The 26,921-nt window shown below is 37.1% G+C and overlaps 1 protein-coding gene across 2 annotated transcripts in view; it reads left to right on the top strand.

Annotated features, from left to right (window-relative positions):
• The window catches only part of sws (patatin like phospholipase domain containing sws), an 82,168-nt gene that overhangs the window by 48,208 nt on the left and 7,039 nt on the right, over nucleotides 1-26,921 (top strand). Inside the window, exons 21-24 of one of the 2 annotated variants that reach the window (XM_083110052.1) lie at nucleotides 3,897-4,083; nucleotides 21,500-21,616; nucleotides 23,346-23,557; nucleotides 25,814-25,903. In XM_083110052.1, coding sequence (XP_082966178.1) covers nucleotides 3,897-4,083; nucleotides 21,500-21,616; nucleotides 23,346-23,557; nucleotides 25,814-25,903 — 606 coding nt within the window. Of the gene's footprint in view, nucleotides 1-3,896; nucleotides 4,084-21,259; nucleotides 21,377-21,499; nucleotides 21,617-23,345; nucleotides 23,558-25,813; nucleotides 25,904-26,921 lie in introns of both variants that reach the window. The other variant, XM_083110051.1, reaches the window with a different exon arrangement.

The raw sequence follows: 26,921 nt of genomic DNA, 5'->3' as shown, positions 1-26,921 counted from the left end.
CGAGGTTGACAACCACTGGAACATCCAGCATACAGTCCGGGTTTCGCACCATCCAACTTTCATCTCTTCGGCCCACTGAAGAATCACCTGGGTGGTCACAGTTTCCAGGATATGGAGGAGGTCCATCGGGAGGTTACCAGCTGGCTGTGACACCAACCACAAACCTTCTTCGCTGCTGGCTTTGAGGGACTCGTGAAATGCTGGGACAAGTGCCTAAATGTTCATGGAGATTACGTTGAAAAATAAACCACTTCTCATCAGGTAACTATTTCAACTTTGCTTTCTATTCCATTTTGTGACTTCTATATTGACTTACACTTGTAATATACACACAAGACATACTAAAGTATCCTCATACCTTATGACGATAGTTCGCCATAATGTCAATTGTAAAGAAAACAAAATTATAATGATAGAAATATTCGTGTTGATTATGCTATTTTTTTTGTTGTTGTAAGTGATTCACAAAGTGTAAGTCCATTTCGTTTGCCTGATTTTCAACAGATGTCCTCAGTGCACAGGTTACGTACTTAAGGGTCACAGTGTTTCAAAAGTTCATCACTAGGTGTCTCGCGTAGCCGGAACAGCTGTTGCTGCAGCGAATTGCAAAGGAAATGATTGCAGAGAGAACAATAGACACCTGATGTTGAAGGCGGAGTGTAGCCTCTAGTTTTTGAGAGGTTTTGTGGCTTTTTATCATTGTCCGGCAAACGAAAGTGTTTCTACCAGGCGGGTACCATCGCGGGAAGGTATCGGCAGCGGTGTTTCCTTGAGGAAGGTCCTATTTGCCAAGTTCCGGGGATATAAAGGTGGGCAAAGGATACCGGCCGCCATGCTAGACAACTTTCAAGGGAAGTAAATATTCCCCTATTTTTACACCGACACCTGGATCCACATTTGGAAGGTCATCTGAATCTATCTCGAGAATGTCACAGTAAGTTACAATCTGACTATAGTAGCGTAGTTCAGATTTTCACGTGAACTTTGGTGCATTTTGGCTGGAGCCGATATATAAAACAATGCAGATAAAACATGCATAAGACCAAAATAAGGATTTTTCATGATAAAATCTAGTTAAGTTGACTTTCAACTGTTATAAGTATGAGTAACCAAGTATAAGGAACAAGATAAATCCGAGTTAGTTTTTAAGAAGAAATAATTAGAAATTTTGAGGTGAAAGTTGTATATGTAATCAGATGGTGTCAGGAGGTGTGGTTTCCTCAGCACACTGAATTTTGCAACCTGAGTCATGCATATAAAATTGATGTCTCGATTTCTTGCTATTGTAGATTGGAAATCTAACAAGGTCGTTCATTTTTGCATGTAATGCAAATCAGTTTATTACATATAAATATTGCGTTGTATTATCTTCCTACGTGTAATGAATGCTAGATACAATGCTTCATGTATCAATATATTTGTAAATAGCTTTGTAGGTGCTGCACAAGTTGTGTTTGACCGATTTGATAAGTTTACACATTGGTACACTACAATGCAAGACTGTTTAGAGGTAATGTAATTTAATTAGTATGACAGTAAATTTGTTAATAAAGTTGATGCGGTGCACCGGCAAGTCATAAATATTCAATAGGAAGAGTAATTGTGTTTGCATAAATTTCATGTCATAAATCTTATTTGACTAACTAACTAACTCCCTAGCCGCCTTAAACCCGAAGGTTCATGGCTGCAGCAACACAGGCCTTCCATCTTTCCCTATCTTGAGCAAGTTCTATATATATCCTACAGGTCTCTTACCATCAGGTTTCCCAACAAGAATCCTGTAAACTCCTCTTTCCTCTCCCATTCGTGCCACATGGCCTGCCCTCCTAAGTCTTCTTGATTTAATTATTCTAATAATATCTGGACATGAATACAAATTATGTAGTTCTAAATTATGTAACCTTCTCCACTCACCTGTCTCCTCATCCCTTTTAGGTCCAAAGATTTTCCTAAGGATCTTATTTTCAAATACTCTCAATTTATGTTCCTCTTTCAATGTAAGGGACCAAGTTTCACATCCATATAATACTACAGGCAAAATTACTGTTTTGTATATTTTAACTTTTAGTTTCTTAGATATTAAACGAGAAGACAAAAGTTTATGAAGAGAGAAGTAACATGCATTTCCTGAATTAAGCCTACTTTTTATTTAAATCTTATTTATGAATGAAAATGAAAATTTACACAAAGCAAGAAATAATATGTGTCGATACATTGAAATGTATTCAAGTTATTCTGCACTTGAGTGTATGATGTGCTATTAAATGTCACCTGACATTTTTTATTCCAAAGGTTTTCTACTCAGACTCAAATCTTATTTGTGTATGATGTGCTTTAAATCTTATATCTTAAATCTTAAATCTTATTTGAGTCTGAGTAGAAAACCTTTGGAATAAAAAATGTCAGGTGACATTTAATAGCACATCATACACTCAAGTGCAGAATAACTTGAATACATTTCAATGTATCGACACATATTATTTCTTGCTTTGTGTAAATTTTCATTTTCATTCTCCAGGAGAGTTTTCACTTATTGGGGTTTATAATAAATTATAATTGTCTGTACACCTGTGTACATAATTTACATATTTCAACCTATTCATCACCATAGTGTACATCGTTATTGTTACCTGTGTACTAATTTGTGAATTCTCTTGCAACGGGGGGGATTCTCATGCGCATTCTGGGAATTAATAGCCATTTGTGAATATTCATGAATGTCTCACTGTTTGCATAATCTTAAAGGGGCAATGGGGTAAAATTGGTAATTTAACTAGTTCTGGGAATTTTCTCAGTTCAAATCTTAGGTATTCTCATAGGGGGTAGTGGGAGGAAGGTTGCTCGCTCCTTCCAATTACGTGTTGAGATGAACAGGGTGTTCTAGAACTATTTGGTCTACGAATTTTCTAGTTTGAATAAGTCAATGTAAAAGAAATATTTTATTGCTTCAAGGGGAATTTCTTTTCAGTTAATTAGAAGTTTACTTATTGGGCTTCCTAAAGACTGTAACCCTCCAGTCCACGCTCCTCAGACTAACGAGGGAGACGTGCGAGAAACCATTTTGTGAGGAAAGTTCAAGTTTGATTAGTTTTTGGGAAGGTTTGTGTTTGGCTTTGCATCCCTCGTAATTCCTGTGGGTTTGGGGGTCTACTTCACCACCGGAGTGTCGTCTCAACCTGTTTATTTTGTTTGATTCATTTCTGTGACCACTATCACCATCCATGTCGGAACTCATAGTTATCTGCTTGGTTGAATTGCGGTCTGAGCTGTTATACTCTGGGTACTAGGTATGCTGCTGTTGGTCTGCTGTGTCATTTGCCACCGCTTGGTTGTACTTGTCAAGTAGTGGGAGCCAAATGTGGCAGGATTGTCCAATGATCAGTGCTGTGTATTTCCTTGATTGTTTGGGGTGTGTGCTGGGTGTTGGGTGGAAACTTCCTTGATTTGGTGGTTGTTAGGATTGATATGTTTTGCTAAGCCAGTGGTGGGTTGGGGGTACTCTAAAATTAACGATAATTTTACCTATCTGGTATATCTCTAAATATCTTATAACTTAGTAAAAAAATTTTCTACTTTTGTTTTGTAAACATATAATCTCAACTACCTTTTTAAAAAGTAAATCTATATGCAGCCTTTTTGCACAAGAAGGTCAATGAGCCATCCAGCTTCTTCGCATGCATATAATACTACAGACAAAATTACTGTTTTGTATATTTTAACTTTTAGTTTCTTAGATATTATACGAGAAGAAAAGTTTATAAAGAGAAAAGTAACATGTATTTCCTGAATTAAGCCTGCTTTTTGTTTCCTTTTTAATATAATTTTCATTTGTTGGTATTACGCCTAAGTACTTGAACTTGAGCATACAGTACTGAATTTATTTGTGAATTTTACAGAAAATGACTCAGTGGTGGAGGCAAATATTAGATATTACTTACCCCGCCACTTCTTGGTTTACGGGAAAAGGTTTCAACCAGACGATCAGGGAAACTTTCGGGGACATTCAGATTGAAGATTTATGGCTTCCATACTTCACCATCACAACAGACATCACCAGCAGCTCGATGAGGCTTCACACACATGGTAAGTTTCATTCTGGTTTGAGGCAATTAGTTATACAGGACTGTTACATCCTGCACATGAATAGTTTTCCAAAAATGCAACAAGAAATGTAGAGAAGTAGTAGGGGATTCCTTGTAGAGTTTAGTGGGGAAAGTATTGGTTCATATTTTCTATAGGTTGGGTAGCAGAAGTGCAGGGTTATTCAGAATGACTCGCCTCATTTCAGTTGCATATTTTTAAAGTGTACGACAGTGTGGCTATGACAGACTTATTTTCTAGTTGTTTCACTTGGAGATCAGTTTTCTTTCAGGCTTTAATACACTACGCAACTACATTTAAAAGTTTTTAAAAAATGGTCTAAGTTGGTATTTTTTATTATTTTATTAGTTTAGGAATATGCAAAACATCATATGTACCTCAGGAAAGAAAAGAAGCATTGAACAAACTTACAAGAATGCCATCATACGACTTGATTTGCTTCCAGAAAACTTTTTTGTGCATTTTTGTCACATTACTTTTCCTACATCTCAATAAGTTGTAACTTGTACATCATAATTGCTTCCTTGCAACTAGTTTTTTATAAATTTTTCTATTTATCTTTTGGGGCCTCCCCGATGGCACAGTGGTAGCATCCTAGCCTTGTAATCAAGGGGTCCCGGGTTCGATACCCGGTGGAGGCACATAGTGGTTCGTATCCCACTTTAAACTATAGGTCCAGTTCCGATTAGCCTTACTGTGCATAAAGTGGACTTAAAACACCAAATCAATCCAATCTATTTATCTTTTCTGGTTTGTTGCCAGCAAGTGTGTAATTGATGCATCATTTGTCTCAATTTCACAACTGATAAAGAAAAATATATGCAGCAAGACAACAAATATAAACATATAAGGGGACACACAAAGCCAAAACATGGCTGTTACTATTTTTGTATGAGAGTTTCCACAACAAGTTGTGATGATTTATCATATGGCAATTGATACATGTGATGTAAGTGCTGTGTGTTACATCAAGTATCACATGAACAGTGTCAAGATAGTATAATTCTTCCCCAACTTGTCGTATCTTGTCTGTTGTTACTAACAGCTCCACAGCAGCTCCATTGAGATTCCTGATCTGATCCAGGGTGTAAGATGCATTGACCTAAGGTTATAGCCTCTCTGATGGCATAGGGCTAATGCTGTCTCCTTATAATCAAGGTGTACTGGTAGAGTCACATTGCACAGTGGTTTGGATTCCACTTAGTCCTGATTAGCCTACCTGAGCATAAAGTGGACTTAAAACATACTTTTGGCAGTTACCTAGCGGTCAACTGTTTAGAACCAAATTGCGAGCTTCACTGGCAGCAAGGGATCACTTCATTGAGGAAACATCCCAGCTGTCTCGATAGCCCTCACAATCTTCTCCCCAAAGGTTCCTGTGTGAGTATCCCCTCATTTAATCATTGTTCATCCTTGTAGTTATGATTAGCTTGAAGATGCAGGAATAAACAGTGTTTCCACTCACTGGATATCCTGCAAAAGTCAGTGGATATTCAAGGATTTTTTTTTCCTTCACAGACTGGAAACTGAAAACACATTTCACCTTTTCCTCCCAACTGGTTTCTTTTTGGGGAATATTTCCTAGAAAAATACTCTCTTTGTCGTGTATTTTTTAAGTGTCTGGTGTTGAATAAACTTGATCCTTGTGTAGGTAAAGTGTGTTGCTGTTTTTCGAAGGACCACTGCCTTTATTACCACAGGTTGTGTCATCTAGGCTAGACTAGCTGTGTTGATGAAAGCAGTGGTCCTTGGAGAATTAAATCAGACAATGTGCCAAAATAGCATTGCGGAAAAACAACTTTATGTACGTACAATATTTGAACTGTGTTTACTGCACCAAACCATGATTTGTTTTTTCAACATGCAGAGGCCAAGATATGACATGTATTTACTAATAAATTGATTCATTATAGACAGGTATGGAAGGTTGCTTAAAAGTACCTAGAAAACTTGGAAAATTCATTTCAAAATGAATGAAGTTTAGTTTTTATTGAGTCCACTTTATGCATAGTGAGGCTAATCAGGACTGGACCTACAGTTCAAAGTGGAAATCAACCACTATGTGCCTCCACCGGTTATCAAACCCAGGACCCCTTGATTACAAGGCGACGATGTCATCGTGCAGGCTCTGCAAAGTGAATGGAAAGCTGGACAAAATGCTATATACAAATGCCAAGGAGGGGATGTCTCATTTTACTGGGAAATGTGGATAATAAAACCTTCATTCAGTTCAGGAAATATTCAATTCCGCAACATATCCACAGTGTGGCTAATCACACTTCTTTCCATGGAAGAGAAGGGCCCCCTATATTTTTAACCAGGAAATGCCACGGAATACTTATATAACTACTATTAACGTCTCATTCTTGGGATGCTCTGTGGTTTCTTACCACAAAATGGACCTCCCTCCCTGCCCCCTTATAGGATGTATGCATATACAAATATATCGTACTTGAAAAAATGGTCATTGTTCAATAACTCAACAGGTAAGTTGAATATTTAATGCCCTTCTCCATTACTATCAGGGTTTGAAAAAAAAAGTTTTTTTAAAAAAAAACCAACCCACCTGGACCCAGCTGGGTTTAATTGTTTTTTTGGGGGTTTTATCGAGCTTTTATAAATAAAATGTGAATACATGTAATATAATTCACATTTGTAATTGCCTTTCAACCTACCCACTGCACTTCGCCACCCGGCACAACAACTAGCAGAACATAACAAACTGCTAAACCATAGTAATGTTTATTTTTTATCCTTTATCCTCTTACGATTTCCTGGTTACCTCTGTGCCCCTGTAGATAGCAAGTTTGTATGTTTGAATTGCTATTAGCAGATGTTGTTTCAATAATGGATACATTACAATATAAGATACTTTACGACTTTTGTGTGTACTATTATCTTCAGTCAGAAGCGTAATAAAATAGCTATAGCATAGATAGTATACATAGTATTCCCCGATAGTAGATTTTTTTTTCAAGAAATACGCTGTTACGCAGAACGTAATAGTTATGTTATTGTAATAATGTAGCAATCATGTAATTCTATGCTATTTGGTATACAGAATGCAGTAACGGATGTATTCAATATTGAGCAAACATAAATACTTTGCTGTTCAACATACGTATTGGAATCTTTTGTCTAATGTACCTGCAGAATCTACAGCTTAATGTAGGCCTATGTAATTTCTTAATAAAGATTAAATGTTTGTATTGGTGTACTGAGCTCGGATATTTCGTTCTACATCATTTCAAAATTACAAGTGTTGTGCATTTTAGGTAGCAAAATTAATCTCAAGTTATAATGACGGTCGTGATCGCATTCTAATAATCTAAAATGCAATCTTCATTAGTATACACCTCTATGACGTTCCTTTATTTCAGAAATCATTTTAATACCAAAGTTAATGAAAAACCCACTGGGTTTTAAAATGTTTTTTTTTTTCACCTTGGCGAACCCTGATTACTATATTACTTTCTCCTTAGGGATGTTCTTTTTTATTGTTTATGATGTTTAATCATAAGCAATGTCATGTCATCTTCTGGCTGTAATTTGTTACTTTCTTCTCTAATAACATTGTTTTTCTGTTTGAAATTTCTTCTTGTTCTTGCAATTTTCAGAATAGAGTAATGTTACTTTTGTACTTTTGTGTTCCATGTAAATTTGTATTTATTGCCATAACACTTTTTTTTTTATTCCGAACCTTTTATGTATAAGGAATTGATTATCTTCAATTGTTTCTTTCTGTTGAAAAATATGCTGCATTTTTCATTCCAAAATACTCTTTCTCAGTCTGTTTTTTTTTTCTTCTGTTAGCTAATGATTTTCACATTGTGTTTATTATGGTAATATGTGATCTTACAAAGTAAACAGTACTGTAAATTTCATATGGACCAAAACATTTAGTTGGGGCACTTCTCACAATACATAAAAACAAAAACAAGATATAAGCGTTATTGGAAAAAATAAAGGAGGTAGAAATAGGTTAGGAAATCTGCAAACTACATCCATGAGGTCCTGATATTTTGAAAAGTGAAAATGTATGCAACTATCATTTCGTGGAAAATTGGACACTAATACATCTATCTATACATATCTATTAGTATTGTTTCTAGCATTTAGAAACTAGCTGATTAAAGGATGGTTTCTTGCTTTTCCATCAATCTATTCATATTCATTCTTTTATTTTTCTATTGTGATCAATCTATGTGAGAAAATATGCCACAAAATCAGTGGTCAGAAGTAGTGCGCTACTGTAGCTAGCTACAAAATTTGTATCTGTAGCGAAGCTACAAAATTCCTGTAGTTGTAGCGAAAATTTCGCTACAGCTACATTTTTCTAAACAGTTTGAGGTAAATTTTAAATGTGGCAACAGCGTAAAAAATATCTACAATAATGCTTACTTTTGCAGAAGGTTCATAAAGACAAAGTCTATTACATGGAAATACAGATAATCTAAATTATAAATATCTTGATATCGCATTTATAGATATCTGCGTAATTTATTTCATAAGTATCTGAATAATTCTATTATCCAGATAACTAACTGATTTATATGAATTTATTCCGGCTAAAAGCTATGTTTTTTGAGCTGCATCGCTATTTTGGGAGAAATATGCCCCGTTTGCTTCACCACTGGAAAAAAATGCCTCGTTTGCGCCAGTCTCAGAACAAATCCGGTGGATATCCATGGAGTAAGAGACAGCAAAATATCAATAACTACTATGTAAAACACAACTTGCAGTGCAAAAACAAGCGATCCATTTTCCACTACACTGACAAAGCAATAGTGCTAGCAATCAATGACTCCGTAAGTTAACAGCATTGATCATTGCCAGTGTATAGGACCTCACCAGAAATAAATTATTGTTACATGAACAATAGAGTTTGTGGAATTACAATTATTTCCGTCATAATATTTGTTCACAAATTTTAAAATTACAATACGTTTAGAACACTCGGGTTTTCACGTCAATTTCCTCAATGTTTTATGATATTGTAAAATGTACGTACAAGTACATGAATGTTTTTTTGTTTTTTAAAAATTATTCTCTTATCTAGAGTCACTTTCTGCCACTTTTGGCTAATTGTGAGAAGGAGGAAGAATGATGAATGATTATCAGCAATGTGAGGAGGAGGAGCAGGATGATTCCATCTTCCCAACTTGGAGTATTTCCTAGTTTTTGTTATGAGTCCACTTTATGCACAGATAGGCTAATTGAGACTGGACCTGAAGGACTATGTGCCTCCGTCAGGTATCGAACCTGGGGCCCTTTGATTACAAGGTGACAAAATTTCCACTGTCTCTTCAGGGACAACATTCTCAACAGGGAAACTTTCGAAAAGCATCGCTCCACCTATTTTATATTTACACCAAAGAAGCATCTGCCAGTATTCCTAAGGTTCAAGCAAATATCTCCCCCCCCCTCCTCCCTACCAACTATCATTCCGTTTAACTGCTAAGAAGATAAAATTGATAAATGTTACATTTTTATCTTATTCCCATTTTGCACAACACGTTATAGTTAATTTCGATACATATGATAAATTACAATTATTGTTGAAAAAGCAGTCAGTAACAGAAATATTTTTGATGACTTACACAACAACCCGCACACTTGTAAGAACTCATTTCATTAATATTCCATGTCTGCAGCAGTAACATTTAATGAGAAAAATGATCCGTATAAAGCATAGTTTACCTACGGAGAGAGAGAATGTGTGGGACAGTTTTACCACCTGTGCAGATTTAAATAATGAAACAATGGAAGAAGGAGCAATAATTGGAGGTTAAACTATGCCTTATATATCACATTTGAATTGATATGCCACTCACATGGTTATGTTTTTCTCAAAGACTAAAGTGCCGGCCCCCGTGGCAGTGGTTAGCACATCGCACTACGAATCCTGGCCTAGGCATGGATGTTTGCGAGTGTCCATTCATCAATTTCATCATACCAATACTCATCCTCATCTTTGCAAATTAGCCAAAAGTGGCACAAGAAGCGAAGTAAAGTAAAGCAATTTAATCAATCAGACTAAAGTAAAAATAAGTAACTAATGTAACACTGCTATCAAAATTATCGAATGACTGGAATCATGATAATAAATAACAGAATCTATTTTCAATTAAGTACAACCTATAGCATAAACGTGGGTAGTTAGTCGGAGTATAAATAGGAAGAGGCTGCGGATAAACTCCTCGTCTAAGTTATGGTATAAATAGTCTTTGGTTTCAGAAGTATTTGGACGTAGGGTAGTACGGCCACTTCTATCCTCTATCAAGGATCATTAGCAAATTGCAAATAATTTCTAATATCAACATATTGCTGTACAGGACAAATCAACCACTCTAGGACTCGTATATTTGCCTTGCAAAATAAATGTTGTTATTTACCGTCAGAGCATCTGCCGCTGAGCGGCCCCTTCATGCAACAGGTCCAGGCAAATTGACTTACAGGAAGTCCGTAACAGAAACCACTTGTTTTGTAATGTTTCCACTTTTCACAATTATAATTACAATTACAATTCAAATAAGCACGTACCTTGTCGTAAGGATGCTGGAAAAGGTGTCCTCCCAAATACAAATATTTCTGGCACCTTATTTCTGACATCTAATCTTAGATTAGACATCGCTACTTTATCCTCAGTTGTCGCGCAAGCGCCGGCAGCTTATTGGGGGTCAAGGGTGTTGTCAGCCGTGAGAGGGCGCTTCATACTGAACGAATGCAACACCTGTCGGCAGTGATGCCAACCGTAGGGACATGTCCCTACACATAGGAACTTTTCACTATATTTCACCTGCGTAGGGACAGATTTTACCAAATAAGGGAGAATGTAGGGACTTTTTTAAATCTTGGAAAATAACATTTTATTGTGCAAAGGTGCAAATCTTACTCGCCAGTCAGTTGCACTTTCTTCGTGCTCGGTTTGGAATAAATTGATTAGTTTATCTGGATACGAGGAGAAAAAAGAACTAACTAACAAATCTCCATCAGCATTTTGGAACATGTTATAGGTTACCAAGAACTTTCAAGGCAAGTTATTTTTTTAAAACATTTCCACTCTCGCGAAAATAGTGCTAACATTGCCATATTCTAATGCGGAAACTGAAAGAATATTTTCAATGTTAAGTGATACAAAAACAAGAAAGAGAAATAAAATGGGACCAGAATTGTTCAAGACTATACATATTACAGCAAAAGGATTAATGCTGTTATTCTTCAAATACGCGTTTCTAATAATTTGAATAATTCGCACAACAATTGCAGATCTATTCTGATAAGGGCGTACTGTTTTGTCAAAAATGTACAATGCTTGCCACGCTGCAGATTCTTGATCATAGCACCACCATATACGTAGAAACGCTTCCCTTGAACACGTCACTGTTATCTTACACGTTGTATGGTTATTCACTGCATAATCCACATACCTGTAATTTCTCACAGTTGCGTCCATTCTTTTTGGTACAAAAAGAGAGCCCTCGCACAAATATGCGAGTCATTTGAACTTTGCTTGTAGGTAGAGAAATGTCGCTCCAAAGGTCAAATTCTCACTGGTATCTCACTTGCAAGAAAACTTCCTTCTGGTTGATTTGACCTTGCATTCCTTTGTGTTTGCTTCCCATTCTTCTCGTACGTTCTTTAACACATTCGGGTCTGGCCTCTTAATACAGCATTTTTACCTCTGGTCTGTGGTTTTTGGTTGTTTTTCAAAAAATCATAGAAAATACATTTTTAATTTGATTTTATTTGCCACATATTTCTTAAATCTACAAGACTTCCTCTTTTCAATGAACAAAAATTTGTTAAATTTTCTTTTCATTTTGAGACATTTTTTAATATTTTTTTCAGCAATGTTTTGTGAAGAAAAGAAAGTACAACATTGTAACAAATGTTAATATAGAGATATTTTAAGTTCGTAATCTAGAAATTTCAATAATTAGCTACATAAACTATCAATACATCTTTTGAATCTTGCATAAGAATACTTCTTATGTGCACATAACAAAAAATAATTACAAATTACAAGTAATTATCTTTTGTATGAAAAAGTGGCTGCAGGACAGGACCAGACGATGTATCAGTTGGTTCTGTGTCATCTGTAAAAATTAAATTAATAAACTAAATAAATAAAATAAATTTTCATTTGACATACACTATACAAAATAATAAATGGAAAAAACTAAAAATACATCAGTGCATGTAGGAGAATCAAGCAAGAGGCAAGATGAATAGACCCAAAAAAATGACATCTTCCCACTTCATTCATAAAATACTAGAGTATGCAATACTGTTTATATTGTTGACAATAATTATTACGAATATAACCTACCTTCCAAATCTTCAAATTCATCTGCATCATGAAAATCGTCGCTAACTTCAAACTCTGAGTCAGAATCCTCTATGCAGTCTGGATCTAACGACGCCATTCTAAACAATGCACAGTACATCAACCCGACAACAAACAGTCACAGGTGGGAGATAAAAATAGCACATGAGTCACCTAGCGGTCAGAATTTCAACAGAGGGGCTTGAATGAACACGTGCATGAGATGAAGTACGAGCATAGCCCGTCGTTCAATCGGCAAAGCGATTGCATACCGCAGGACGGGCTATGCCTGTCGTTCGTCCACATTGACTTTAAGTGCACTGCCTAGAGCAGCTATTTGACAGATTACTCGTAGTTTGCTGCACCAAACTCGTACTCCAATTCAATTTAAGTCAAGTTGCGTTTTTGTAGTTTCACACCCCCTACCTGTACACTAGTCTTATTTCTGACGTAATAACCAAACGGGCAAATTGTTCGTCGTCGTTTTAGCTATCCAAAACTAAACTTGCAACTCAGCAAAACTAACGAAGAAGATTGAATTTCAGTCGTATTTCCAAGTCAAAAAATGCATAACCAAGGCAAAGAGAGCTCGCGAAAAATGCCGTATCGGAGAATTCAACACGCTGCACGTTCCTTGTGAATAGAACTGCAATGTCATGCTTCAGGCACAAAAGTGAGTCAAGTTGCCCAATGCTGGAGATGAAGCGGAACTCCTGGCAGCGGTGAAATTGTTGCTTCACCTAGAGTATGGTGCTGCCATCTGACGTAAGAATGTCGAAGTTCCAAACAAATGACGTAATCTGACAGAACTATGAGCTGACAAGCAATGAGCAATTGTGGCGTGTTTTCTGACACATGAAATAATGTTTATGGCAGAAAATCACCACAAACCACAGATCTGTGGTACAGCTAACATACTAGAGGCTTCTTATGAATATCCATATGGTTGTTTTAAGTTTTTTTTTATGCAGAAGTAGCGCAAAAGTAGCGAGTAGCAAACTAAAGTACCGTGGGGAGCTACTTTTTGGTAAATATAGCTGTAGCCTTAGCGAAGCTACATTTCAGAAGAGTAGCTGTAGCGAAGCTACTTTTAAAATGTAGCATTGTGATCACTGCACCAAATTTAACTACAGTAAATTACTGTTTATTGCATAGTTCAGGGAAAACCAGAGGAGTTGCATTTATATTGAATTTAATAATATCACCATGAAATAACAGTAAGCCAGCTGAGGAATAAACGATGGAATATCATTACAGTAGGTGTGTGTGGTGGAGTTGTTAGCACAGCATGCTATGACATAAGGAGTCCTGGGTTCGAAATCCCAGCCTGAGCATTTGTGTTCTTTCTTTACGAACTTTCATCAATTTCATCATCTCATCCTCATTGTTAAAAATGGCAGAAAAGTGTAAATACCATGAAATCAAATTAACTTAAGCAATAATATTATACACACAATTTTTTGGAACCACGAGACCCCCTCATGCAATGGCATGTGTTGCACACACTTAGCAGCAGCTGTGTTTAAGTAATTTATAAAATATGTTTTTCAAATTACAGGCTTCTCTCAAAAACAACATGAAGGGAGACTGGAAAAAATGGAATTTACCAAATGTGCACAAGTAGCAACTACATAATTATTCAATTTACATTTTGTTTTCATCCTGTTGGAAATTTTGAATGTTGTTTTTTGTCTTTAGCGAGACCATTATGCACCATAAACTAATTCAGCTCTTGACATCAGCACCGTGCTTACACCCTATGCATCTCAGCCCTCAGCATTGCAGCAGAAAGACCACTGTTGTATCTAACTGCAAATTTGAGTTTATGCATTCGTATTTCATACGGTATTTCTTTACTATTATCATTATTGTACATAAAGCATGGAAAACAACAGCAAGTACAAATAACGTTACTTCATAATGCAAATGCAGAGGTTATATCTGGAGTTACATTACAAAATTTGTTGTCATTTTCTCTCTTCCTCTTGAATAACACAAATGTAACTTTTTATGTAGCAAGTAATCTATATTTATGTAGGTAATGAAATGGAGGTGATGATTTAAATAGAACATAGCATGTAGCCTAAACAGCAGTAAAAATTCATAAAATTTTTCTGATACTTTTCCTCATAAATTGTTTACCTATAATGTAAATTAATAGTTTTTTCTAATTTTTAATCAGTAAGCTTGTTGAACAATGCTTGTGATTGGTTATCTGCTGGTGTTGGGTTCATGCTGTTATTATTTTATTTTGTTTAGTTTGATTTTTTAACTTGTTCTAGTAGTGGTCAGCTAACAGTTGTGTTTCTTGTAGCTATTGATGTACAGGGATGGCTGGAATCAGCTGACTGTACGTGGATGTATCTACTACTCTTCTAGTGTTTTTTTGCTTTCTTTTTCTCTACTGTCTGGGGTAAATGTGTCTGTATATGTTATTGAACATGTTGAGGTTGTTGCTTTAGGAATAGTACATGTGAATGTCTCTTAATAGTATGTGGCAAATTGAATATTAAAGTTGTGTGTGATGTCTCTTTCTTCTGCATTTTGTTTCTTGTTTTGTTTAATGCACAGATTAACATATGTGGTGGTTCACCATAGATGAAGCCCAATTATGTATTTAAATATGTATTGTTTCATATTTCTAGGCCAACTTCAGTTTTTTTAACACTTCTCGATTGTTGCTACCATTAACACTTTTATTTCAGTGCAATGAAAGTTACGGGCTTAGCATATTTACTTTTCCTTTTTTATTATGATTTGTATTCATGATGGATGCGATAAATGCAATTTAAAATTACTTACGTGAAATTTGGAAATTTCGTATTTCCACATTGCACAATTTAATAGTCAAATCCTATTAATTTCGAAGATCCTCTGTCTTCATTCACTAAGTGTACGGCATCCGGAGTGGAGATGATACCGCGTCACTGCTTTGTTTGTTCCCGGGCAGCGGTAGTTGCAATTTCTGCTGTTCAGCGGCGCTGGCATGTGTATCCTGGTTTGCGTCGTCTGCTTCCTGTTGTCTGGTGCTGCTGCCGGGTGGTGGTTGGGAGCTGGACCGTGCTGCTTGGTGGGGTGCAGTTCCTGTTCCCCGTGTGGCTGGAGGGGGCTCGAGTATGTGGACCGGGGATCTTTTTGAGGATAGGGTACCAAGTTGTGTGTGCCTGTTCATTGTCCAGGTTCAGTGCTGGAAATCGGAAGAGCACTACCCAACTTCAAGACTACCTACCCAAACTTGCATCCCCTGGTGTCTACAATGCTACATGCCAATGCCACAACACCTACATTGGCAGAACCATCCGCACTGTCCAAGATTAATTAATGAATAGTAAAAGATGCCAAAAAAGACACACCAAAATCAGGCCTTTCTCAACACATCCACTCCACAAACCTCTCATCATCGCCTCCGTATCCATACTTCACTCAACTGGCTCTGTCATAGAAGACACTATCAAAGAAACCCATGCTATCATCCAACAGAAACCAGCACTGAACCTGGACAATGGCGAGGCACACCCGACTTGGTACCCCGTCCTCAAAGAGATCCCCGACAGAAACAGAAAAGATGCAATGCACATACTCAACCCCCACCAGCCACGCAGGGAACTGAAACTGCACCGCAGCGAGCAGCAGAACCCAGCTCCCCAACCACCACCTGGCAGTGCCACCTGACAACAGGAAGCAGACGATGCAAACCAGGATACACACGCCAGCGCTGCTGAATGGGAGAAATTGCAACTACCACCACACGGGAACAAACAAAGCAGTGACATGGTAACATCTCCGCTCCAGACGCCGTACCCTTAGTGAATGAAGACAGAGCATCTTCAAAATTAATAGGATTTGACTATTAAATTGTGCAACGCGGAAATACGAAATTTCTAAATTTCATGTAAGTAATTATGATTTGTGTTTCCACAATACTTGAACCTGTCCATCTGTGCCAGAAGTAATTATTCAACAATTTTTTTTTCATACTATATGTAATATAATAACAGTGTCTAAAGATTTTTCATCCTGCTCCATCTGCTACTGATACTACTACATTATTATCTAGCACGACTTCATGTAGTTTACAAACGCACACTAAACCAGCCTGAGCTGAGAGAATAAAAAGAAATAACCAGTGTCATCTGAATGTTTCTTTCTTAATTTTATCTCTACATACAGCCTTTCACCATTTAGGTTAGAATTTTAAGATCTACCATATGCTGGAGTATTTGCAAACAGGCACATATCTAGAAATATGTTTCGGGGTTGGTTGGATGGGGTGTCCAAACCAAGTGTCTCAGGAATAATAATAATTATTATTATAATAATTATATATTAAAATAATAATAATAATAATGTTTAAATTAAAATAATTGTTAAATTAACACTAATTACAATACAGAAATTAATATTATATTATTACACAAATAGGTAAAAAGACTGTATAAAAATAGAGATAATACAGCACATATTCATTACGTAGCTTACCCCTTTAGTTAAAATCCTTGTTGTCCAATAAGTTCAGAGGAAATTATACAACAAATGCTAAACGAGTATTATACAACACGGCTAAACAAATATATTTTTCATTATTTAGTTTTAGTATGTACTTGATAAATCTTTGGGGGGGGGGGTTAAGACCCCTTGCTTGCAAATTATAGTAATACAATAATAAGGCATTTGTGCTGCAGTATTCTGTGAATAAATAGAGGCCAGCTGTATGGTACAAACATTACTTCCAAACTTATTTAATTAATATATAGGCATTTTTGAAACGTAGGAACTAGTGGAAGTTTTCATATCAAGAACACAATACCTCGTCATTAAAATGTAGTTTTCCAGTTTCATTGCCTGTGTTTACAACCCTTGTTTGAGCTGATCAGCACACCATTTTATCCAAAACGAGTCTCGTAAACTATCCTAGCTTAATGTACCACAACTTTCAGTGGAGAAGTTGGCCAAACCACTCTTCAGTTTGTCTGGAGTTTCTTAGCAAGAGGATTGTGATCATAAGGTGACAAAATTATTTAATGAACAAGAAATGCCAATTTACATGCAGTAACTGTGCCATGCAGGTAAGATGTGGTATTGTTATTCATAGAAGTGTTCGGTAATGCTCAAGACAAGATTCTGCCCTGTGGGTTCTTTGATATGTTTTAACAGGAGTTTATAGAACACTATATTTTGACAGTGTTGTGTTTATTTCTTCTTGTATGTACAGTGCACATTGTAGAATTCTTCTACTTTATAGTTTTTATAAGCATATAAACACATTTTTGGAAGTTGAAAATGTGGCTATATTTAAAAAAAAAAAAAAACATGTTTAAAGTAGGCTGATCTAATTCCACTTTGAACTGATACTCATACCGATTTCCACCATTGTTTGAAAATTTAACAATTAAATGTTATCAGATGTTTGTTTGAAAATATTCAGTGTGTTTCAAACCATAGTATTCAATCACAAAATATGTTTTTTCATGCAGTATTAGTGCAAAATAAATTAAAACATGGAATTTCATGTAATTCTACGACTCCGCGAATGTGTTACATGGTATTTTTTAGGGATGGGACCGTTTAATCGGTGCTCTATCGGTATCGATAAATATGATAATTTAGTGCAAAATTCTGCCATTTTATTGTAATTTTTATGGATAATCTCCATGCTCTACTTTCTAAAAAAGTAAATGTCTTAATATGTAATTTCTTTTTCACTGCAGTCACCTTGAAACACACATTTATTAAGGAGGTCAATGAACCTTTAAGGTTCTTTAAGAACCATTTCTAATTTTATATCTGATCGGTAGAATATTGGTTATCGGTATCGGTAAATTTTATATCTGTACTTTATCGGTATCGGCCAGAATTTCATATCATCCCATCCCTAGTATTTTTGTATACCACGTTTGTTACAACCTGTCACATTTCCCGCACTAGCGATCACTCGAACAGTATTGGTGCCAATGAGATACTAGGAAACTCGAAAATTATCGATCAGTATCTGCAAATAAAAATTCAACCAATATTTTCTGATCGGCATCGATGTCAGCACAGTCCTAGTTTAAAGGTTTGAAAAAAACTGTGAAGGAGAAGTTGTGTTTCCTGTCTTGAATATGTCACAAGCTTTTGTTGATAAGGAAATCAATCATCAAAGAAACATAAATGTAGGCATATATAAGAAGTGTGACTAGCTATTACAATTTACAAAATAAGTTTGATAAGCTCGTAGTTTAGAAGTTAATAGTTCAAATTTCAACAAACCATCATATACTAGCATCCAACATTAATGAATATTATGCGTTGTGTAGTGGTTTTATTCCCTTTTATTTGTTCTAATGGTACGTCCCGCACCGTACGATGCTGTCTAAGGCATCATTTTTTGGGCTTCAGCTATTGGATGCATGCAGGTTTGAGTCTTCCTGAGGGAAGCGTAATAACTGAGATTTCGGCCTGTGTATGGAAACAGTGGCCACTCACCATCGTGGGGAAATTGAGGAGCTACGAATGATTAGCGTAACTGTTACAGAAACCTTCAACGACTGGGGGTTCGTCTTTCTAACCACACATCACCCCATAACTGGTTGGATGTTCTTTCCCCTTGGCAGGTGGGAGTCAGGCTGCCAATCGGTATGTAGGTACTGGCTCTCACGGGCTGTTACACTAGAGGTTATTATCGCTATTTGATACCCAAGTGACAAGACAAGCTGCACATGTCACATGGACTGGCTATTTTCTGCATACAAACTGGAGGGACCCATGTTGTCACTGTGGTCTTAAAGTGCTCCGAGCACAACGTTACTCCCCTCCCCTCCCAATAATCTTGAGGTGTACGATGCAGAGTGTGGACCTTCCCTGTGGTGTAGTGCAATATAATATAACAATACTGTTATTTTAAATGTTTTTATATTTCCAGCAACGTTTCATCTTGGCTTTTCAGAATTTTGTCAAGCTTCAAAGTGTAGAGTGACTGGCCATGTAAGGTTGTGTATTTTGTGTGTATTTGCTTTGATGCAAGCTTACAAAGTTCTGGGAAACCAGGATGAAATTTTGCAGGAAAAATTAAAACAACATAAAATTACTGTCTTATATTGTACTGCAACTATAAAAATGATTAAGCGTCTTTTTCAACAAGTGTACATGTGTGAGCGTAAAGAACTGGGAGGAAATTAAATTTATGCTCTTAAAAGGAAATTGCTACTATTGTTATTACTTCAGTTTCTAATTTATGAAGTAAGTTTCTTTACTTACACCAGAGAATATGAGGTTCTCATATGATGTTAATCTGTTTATTGAGGTCCCTTTCTTTGACTTCCTTTCACTCCATTTTTGACTAATGAACTTAATACAAACTTAGTGTGCAAGTTCCTGAAACATCATATAGAAACCTTATTTCTTGTGGAGCATTCCTGCTTAACTTTGAAATTATTTCTTCAGATTGACTTGTGGCAGTTACAAGCACTTAAAATATTTTTATTTTAATGCTCTGGAGTCACACATTTCCTTTGTGACAGAATAACAACAATATGATGACAGATTGTATAGCAAAGCAGAGAATTGTTAATTGTTTAAGTGTTTTATGTTTCTTAAACAGAAATACTAAACTCAATGATACACAGTTCTTTGTGGGCCCAGGCCCGCAAGTAACTTCCCAATTGTCCTCACCATGCTGGATCAATGTTCAAACATTGAAGCTCTCACCACGGATTGAACCCAGGACTGCTTGTTCCAATTGTTGGAGTGAGTTGTGTGGAAATCCATTTTTTTGCTTCACGTATTGTTTGAATTGTAATCCTAATATTTCTGATTTACAAATAAATGTTGGCATAAAGATTGCATGACACCAAATATTTTACAATAAAATACAGGGTGGCACATATTGTATCTACCAATATCAGTTGGAAACTGTGTCGGAACACAGGTGTGCATGTGCTGAAGTCTCCCATGCTTAAGCAGATGCAAGTCTCGAAATCAGTCTGCCTGGAACATTCGCGTGTTCAGAGACAAATTGTGGAAGTGGAGGTATTCATCTGAATGGGTTCCATTCAGGAGATGCAGCAGGCTGTGCACTGAGAAGTATCAGGATGCCAGAGAATATGCCTCCTCTGATCTGGATACTTGTTTCTACACGCTACCATTTGCTCTCCATTGTGTGACTCATAATATCATGTTGAGATGCTCTGGCAAGGGTCGATGTTGACCTTCATTGAACAGTCATCACAGCATCTTCTAAATGGAACCCGTTTGGATAAATGCCTCCACTGCCACGATTTGTCTCTAAACAAGCGAACGTTCCATGGCAGACTGATTTCGATACTTGTAGCTGCTTAAATATGTGCGACTTCTGAGTATCCGCACCTGTGTTCTGACAAGGTTGCCAACTGATAATGGTAAATACAATATACGCCACCCTGCATGTTTATTTGCTTGTAATTACCATTAATTAGTATAAACATGCTATATAATGTGGATAATATGTACAGTCACGAACACTTCTGGGTTGTAACAGTCTCATATACTTTCAATGGGATTGCTACAACCCAGAAGTGTCCGTGACTACAGTGAAACCTCCACTCCAATTTCGCACTCCTGGATTTTACATTTCCCGGCACTTTATTTTTCCTATCCGAATACAATGAAGTGTGGCAGTTATTTCCAGGAACTATATTTTCCCTGAAAACAACCATATAGTCAAAGTTCAGCAGTGTATGCAAGAATCGGCTGCTGTCTTATTGATTAAAAAACAAACCCATTCCGAAAGAGGAACTAATTTCTGTAAAGAAATGAAATGTTTCTGTATCAGCTTCTAATCTTATAAAGCTTGTCATTTGTAATTAATTTCAGGGTCTTTATGGCGATACGTTCGAGCCTCTATGACTTTGTCAGGATTTATGCCCCCTCTTTGCGATCCTGTAGACGGTCATCTGTTACTGGACGGAGGATATGTCAACAACCTCCCAGGTAACCAATCACAAGCATTTATTGAATCATTGCTTTTAAGAGGTGTATTGCTTTTATTCATAATTGCTAGGATGTAAAGAAAGTGTCTGACAAATGTGCTTTTTGGCTGAACAATGTCCACAGGTACTCTTTGGCGTTACGTTCGTGCAAGCATGTCAGTAGCATGGGTGTTACCCCCAGTTTGTGATCCTGTAGATGGACATTTACTTCTTGATGGTTGCTATGTCAACAATGTTCCAGGTAATTGAAACTGTAGTGAAGTAGATGAACTTTTTTTTCAAGATGACTTAAAGGGTTTTCAAGGTGGGTAAATTGGGTGACAGTCATCTTTTTTATTTTATTTTGGGGCTTTGAAGAGAATGCCAAACAAAATAGTTTGTTTTTCTCCAGAAAGCAATGTTATTTTTTTTAAAAAAAATTGTTTTAAGACTGCTGGTACTTTTTCAGTATTTTTTTAGTTATTTCATTTTTATTACAACTGAGCTGATACCAATGCTTGATCATTGTAACAAATAAAAAGTTGTTCGGTATATTGATGTTGTGTAAGTATTCCATTGCAATTATAACAAATCAATTTGCAAGAGATTTGAATGCTAAAGTAGTTGTCATTTGATCACACACTCCATTTTTCACATAATACCATTGCAATATTTATGGCATTTTGAAGAAATTGCATAATTTCAATGCTAAATACTCTTTGAGGTCATGTTTCATTTTTAAAGAAACCCCAATGTCTCTTGGACTCTAAAAGTGCCAAGTAGTGCACTTCCGCACATACGCACTGGTCCAAGCAAGAAGGAACTGGACAAATACTTACTGGAACACTGCTATTACTCAATTGATGAATATCTATGCCTGCAATAATATATGTATGTATGTATTTTTTCTTCACACAACTTTTACAAATTCAGATCTTATTAAAAATAGAAAAGGTATCGTAAAACATAAACCACATTATACTATACTGATATTGAGGCATCTCAACATGTTTCAGATTCTCCAAACATGGTCTGGTTCCTGGTATAAGATAACATTTACATTGCAGTTTTTCATTACATTACTCAATGATATTTTATTATATTACCATGTATTGTATTGGCATCTTATATTATAATTTTACTACGTATATTTCACTGTAACCATAAATTGTATTTCATTGTTTTATTATACTGCATTGTTTATGATATTGTAAACTAACTGACATGTCCGATATCACTGCATGTATATGCAAATAAGTGATTCATGGATGAAATAAATCTAATCTTCTCTTATTCTGCCATTTTTTTAAATGCACCCAGGAAGTTGTGTTCTGCGTGTGTTTATGCTTGGATCATCTGAGTTGGGTCAAACCAGCAGTCTTTCGACTTGTTATTCAGTCAGGGAACAGTAAAAAGGGGTCACAGGAGATCAAGTCAGGTGCATTGGGTGGGTGGGACCTTTCATGTGCCCCCTCCCCCCTGCAGCCTCGATTTAATACCTTCAGATTTTCATGGGGATGAGCTTAAAATGTATGTGTTACAGTGGCTCATATTTTGCAACAAATCCTTCTATTTAGCTGGTATTAGTGCATATGTGCATCGGTGGCCACAAGGCTGTAAATGGAGATTCTGTTGAAAAATAAATGTTCCTTAATAGCTACAATTTTCTCTCTTTACGTGCACAGAAATAAATTCTGGTTTTGATGTGAACAAACCTCATATTAGCAGTAATGAGATGTAGAATTTAAGTGCTATAAGGAACATTGGTGAAATTATTTGCGAAAACAGTCGTGAATTTTTCTCATATCTGTGTCTTGGAATAAATTCTCAAGATAGTCATACGTAAAGTTATTCCAACCTTAACTTCGTTTATGAGAAAGTACCAAAAAAACCAAAATAACTCTTTTAAAAGGAAGTTTAAAATTGTGCCGAGAGAATATCTTTTTGTAGACGTTTTGCAACTTACCGTGCACTTTAAATGCTTATTTCAGCTGATATAATGAGGAGCCGTGGAGCCAGACACATTTTGGCCATAGATGTTGGCTCACAGGATGACACAGACCTGACAAATTATGGAGATTTTCTCTCAGGCTGGTGGCTGTTATGGAAAAGATGGAATCCGTTCGCTTCCCCAATCAAAGTGCCCCAGTGGGCTGACATCCAGGATCGCCTTGCTTATGTTTCTTGTGTCAGGCAGCTAGAGGTAAGAACATCTCAGTTTTTTAAAAATGTCATAATTGTAATTGACATCATGGATTACATCATTACTTTTATTTTATTAATTGAAGTGAAAAAGTTATGTAGAAATAATGCTTTATGGATAGGAACCTTCATTTTACTTTATAGCAGTGATTTTCCATTGGAAAAAAGAAAACAGTTTTAAGTGTATGAAATGCACTAGATTTTTTTTCTGACAGTGTAAAGGGCCATTTAGCTCGCTAATATGAAGATCGAGGGGTTCGATACCTGGTGGAGGCACGTAGTGGTTCGGATTCCACTTTAAACTGTAGGTCCAGTCCCAATTAGCCTTAATGTGCATAAAGTGGACTTAAAACACCAAATCAATGAAACAACAATCTACTTTCCGTATCATGATAGGAAATTCATGAAGGTACCTTAACAGAGGGGCACCTGTGACCTAAACAAAACTTTAACCCAGCATCATCAGTTGGTACAATCTTTTAATTGTCCTAGCAAGATAACTTTGTGTGTGTGTGTGTTATTTTTTGTTTGTTCATACACTGCTGTTTGTGAAAATTGCAACACCCAGAAAGAATGGCCCAAATGAATCCAAACTCTGAGGATGTGTAGAACAGTGTACCAGCAATAAGTTATTAGGATTGCAGAGAGATGGCTTACACGTAGGCCCAGCAGCGCCCTCTCTTGTGTGACTGGAAAGGTCAGTGTTACGCCAAGCTCAGTCAGTGAAGAGCCGTCATACGAAGTGGAAACGTGAAAGCAAGTGCCGGTATGCCTCGTCGACGTCAAAGGGTGCAATATCAGCAAGTGAGTGTGTTCGAACAGGGCAGAATGATTGGTCTTCGGGAAGCGGGTTTCTCATACCGTGGCATTTCAACACGTACAGGGCATGCTGTTACGACAGTGATGCGTGTGTGGAACCAGTGGATAGAAGAGGGTCGTATGCAGCGAGGGACGGGTACTGGACCATGCAATGTGACCACAACACGGGATGACCGCCATCTTGTCCGCATGGCTGTAACAGACCGTACAGGTTTGTCTACAGTGTTGGCTCGACGCTGGAGCACTGCAATGGCTGTGGACCTGTCTGCATCGATGGTTCGATGCCATCAGCTGCGGGCTGGACTGGTGGCACGCATGCCATTGCAGCGGTTTCCATTGTCCAGAAACCACAAATGCCTCAGGCTGCAATGGGCACGTGAAGGCAGTCGCTGGCGTGCTGAGTGGCAAAATGTAGTGTTTTCGGATGAGTCCCGCTTCAACTTATCCTACAGTGATGGCCCACATACATGTTAGAAGTTACCATGGTGAACACAATCTAGCAGCCTGCATTGTTGAGCAGCATAGAGGACAAACGCCAAATGTGATGGTTTGGGGCACCATTGGATACAACATGCGATCTCGCCTCCTACATATTGAAGGCAATCTAAACAGCAACCGCTACAGCAGGTAGGTTTTAGAGACAGGTACTGCCCCTCCTTCAGGCAACTCCACATGCCATATATCAGCACGACAATGCCCGGCCACATGTGGCGAGGAACGTGCAAGCCATCTTTGAAGAACGATTGGTACCGCTTCCCTGGCCTGCACGTTCGCCTGACATGTCACCCATCGAACATGTCTGGGATATGGTTGGTCGGCAACTTGTTCGTCACGGTCACGGTCCTCCACAACCACTTCTGGACTCGCATACAAACCGCGTGAAGGGAGATTTCCCAGGAACATATCCTGGCCCTCTTTGTTTCCATGCCACTACGTGTAGAGGCTCTGTTTGCAGCATGTGGGGTCTTCACACCATACTGAATTCTCAACGTCAGAGATCATGTATAGTTCTGTAATCCTAATCATTTGTGTATTGGCATGTACCTAATCTGTCGTATAAAGTTCATTTCAATCACATGTATCTTTCTTGGTGTTGCAATTTTCACAAACAGTGTATTTGTGGTGAAATATGCGATATGCATCATCATGTGTGTTATTTCAGCTTTTATTTCTTGATTTAACACACCCAGGGCCACCCCAGTGCTGTCACCCTCTGAACAAGGGGTTCCAAGTTTGATTCCTGATGAAAATTTATGGCACAACAGTTCAGTTCCCACTTTAAAGTATTGGTCCAGTCCATAGTAGCTGATATGAATATAAAGTGGACTTCTATAATAATAATAATAACAACTTAAAGTAGCCTAATGATATTTTTTTTTTATTTTGAGTACCATTCTGACATACAGATAAATTTACTTTATCGTTATTGTGTTTACAGGAGGTGAAGAACAGCAACTATTGTGAGTACATTCGTCCACCCATCGACAAGTACAGGACTTTGCAGTTTGGCAGTTTCGATGAGATAAAGGTATTTTCCCCTCATTTGTTATAGTGATATGTACTTTTAGCATAAGTAGTTTCAACAAATATCATTGCATCTTTAAGTTCAGTACTTTGACCCTGCTCAAAAAAAATAAAAATATCAACTTAATACATAGTATGTCTAAGATGATAATTTTGTCTTTCTCCATTCCACATTTGCAACTTCACGGCATAACCTTCTCTTAACATTGCTATCTCTTTGAAACATCTCAGCAGTAAAGATATCCTGGGAGTTACACAAAATGTGCTATTTTTCTTTAGTGGTGCCAGTATTTTGCAAGAAAGATGATTGCTGGCCAAATAAATTAACTAGAAGTTTAGTATTTTGATTATTTCATATGCTAATATTTTAAAGCAAAATTTTATGATCGATTGGCATGGTAGTTACAGTGGAATACTTACATGCTGTACAGTGCATTTTTTCTGTGAGAAATTGTTCCAGGATTCGTCATTCGTGAGATTGGTATGTTGCCACAAGCAATATTAATACAAAGCATAAGATCTATTAAAATATTCTGCAGTATATTCATACAGAATCACACATTTGTGTATATTTATATAAATAAATTATTAGTTTTAATATTGTATGTTCCCAGTACAATGTAGTCATATACTGCCAGAAAGACAAAAAAAAAAAAACACTGGTAATATGTATTACAGCGGCGTGCATTCAGGATACGCAAGGTACGCACTGCATACCCACAACACAGTAAGAAAAATTAACCTTTTTTTCGTCTTCCCTGAACATTAAAATTCAACAATTATTGCTCCGAAAGCAGTTCCACTGCAAGAAATTCTGATTTCCGCACGAACACGCTGCTGCCTTCCTGAAGGCAGTCCCGAATGATCCCGATTGTGACTTTGGCACCCACCCAATCCGCGTTCCTGCCGATTTCCGCAGAAAGACACTGTTTCTTCTGCTTGGTACCGTAGAAATTCGGAAGGTAACCCCTTTGGCTCATATAAGCCCCGACCACGTGTTTGGGTCTGCCTGCGCTTACCCC

Source organism: Lepisma saccharinum, chromosome 23, assembly GCF_977018435.1.
Source record: "Lepisma saccharinum chromosome 23, izLepSacc3.1, whole genome shotgun sequence".
Classification (NCBI taxonomy): Eukaryota; Metazoa; Arthropoda; class Insecta; order Zygentoma; family Lepismatidae; genus Lepisma; species Lepisma saccharinum.
Note: the sequence above shows the minus strand (reverse complement) of the source record. Positions and strands in the feature narration are given on the sequence as shown.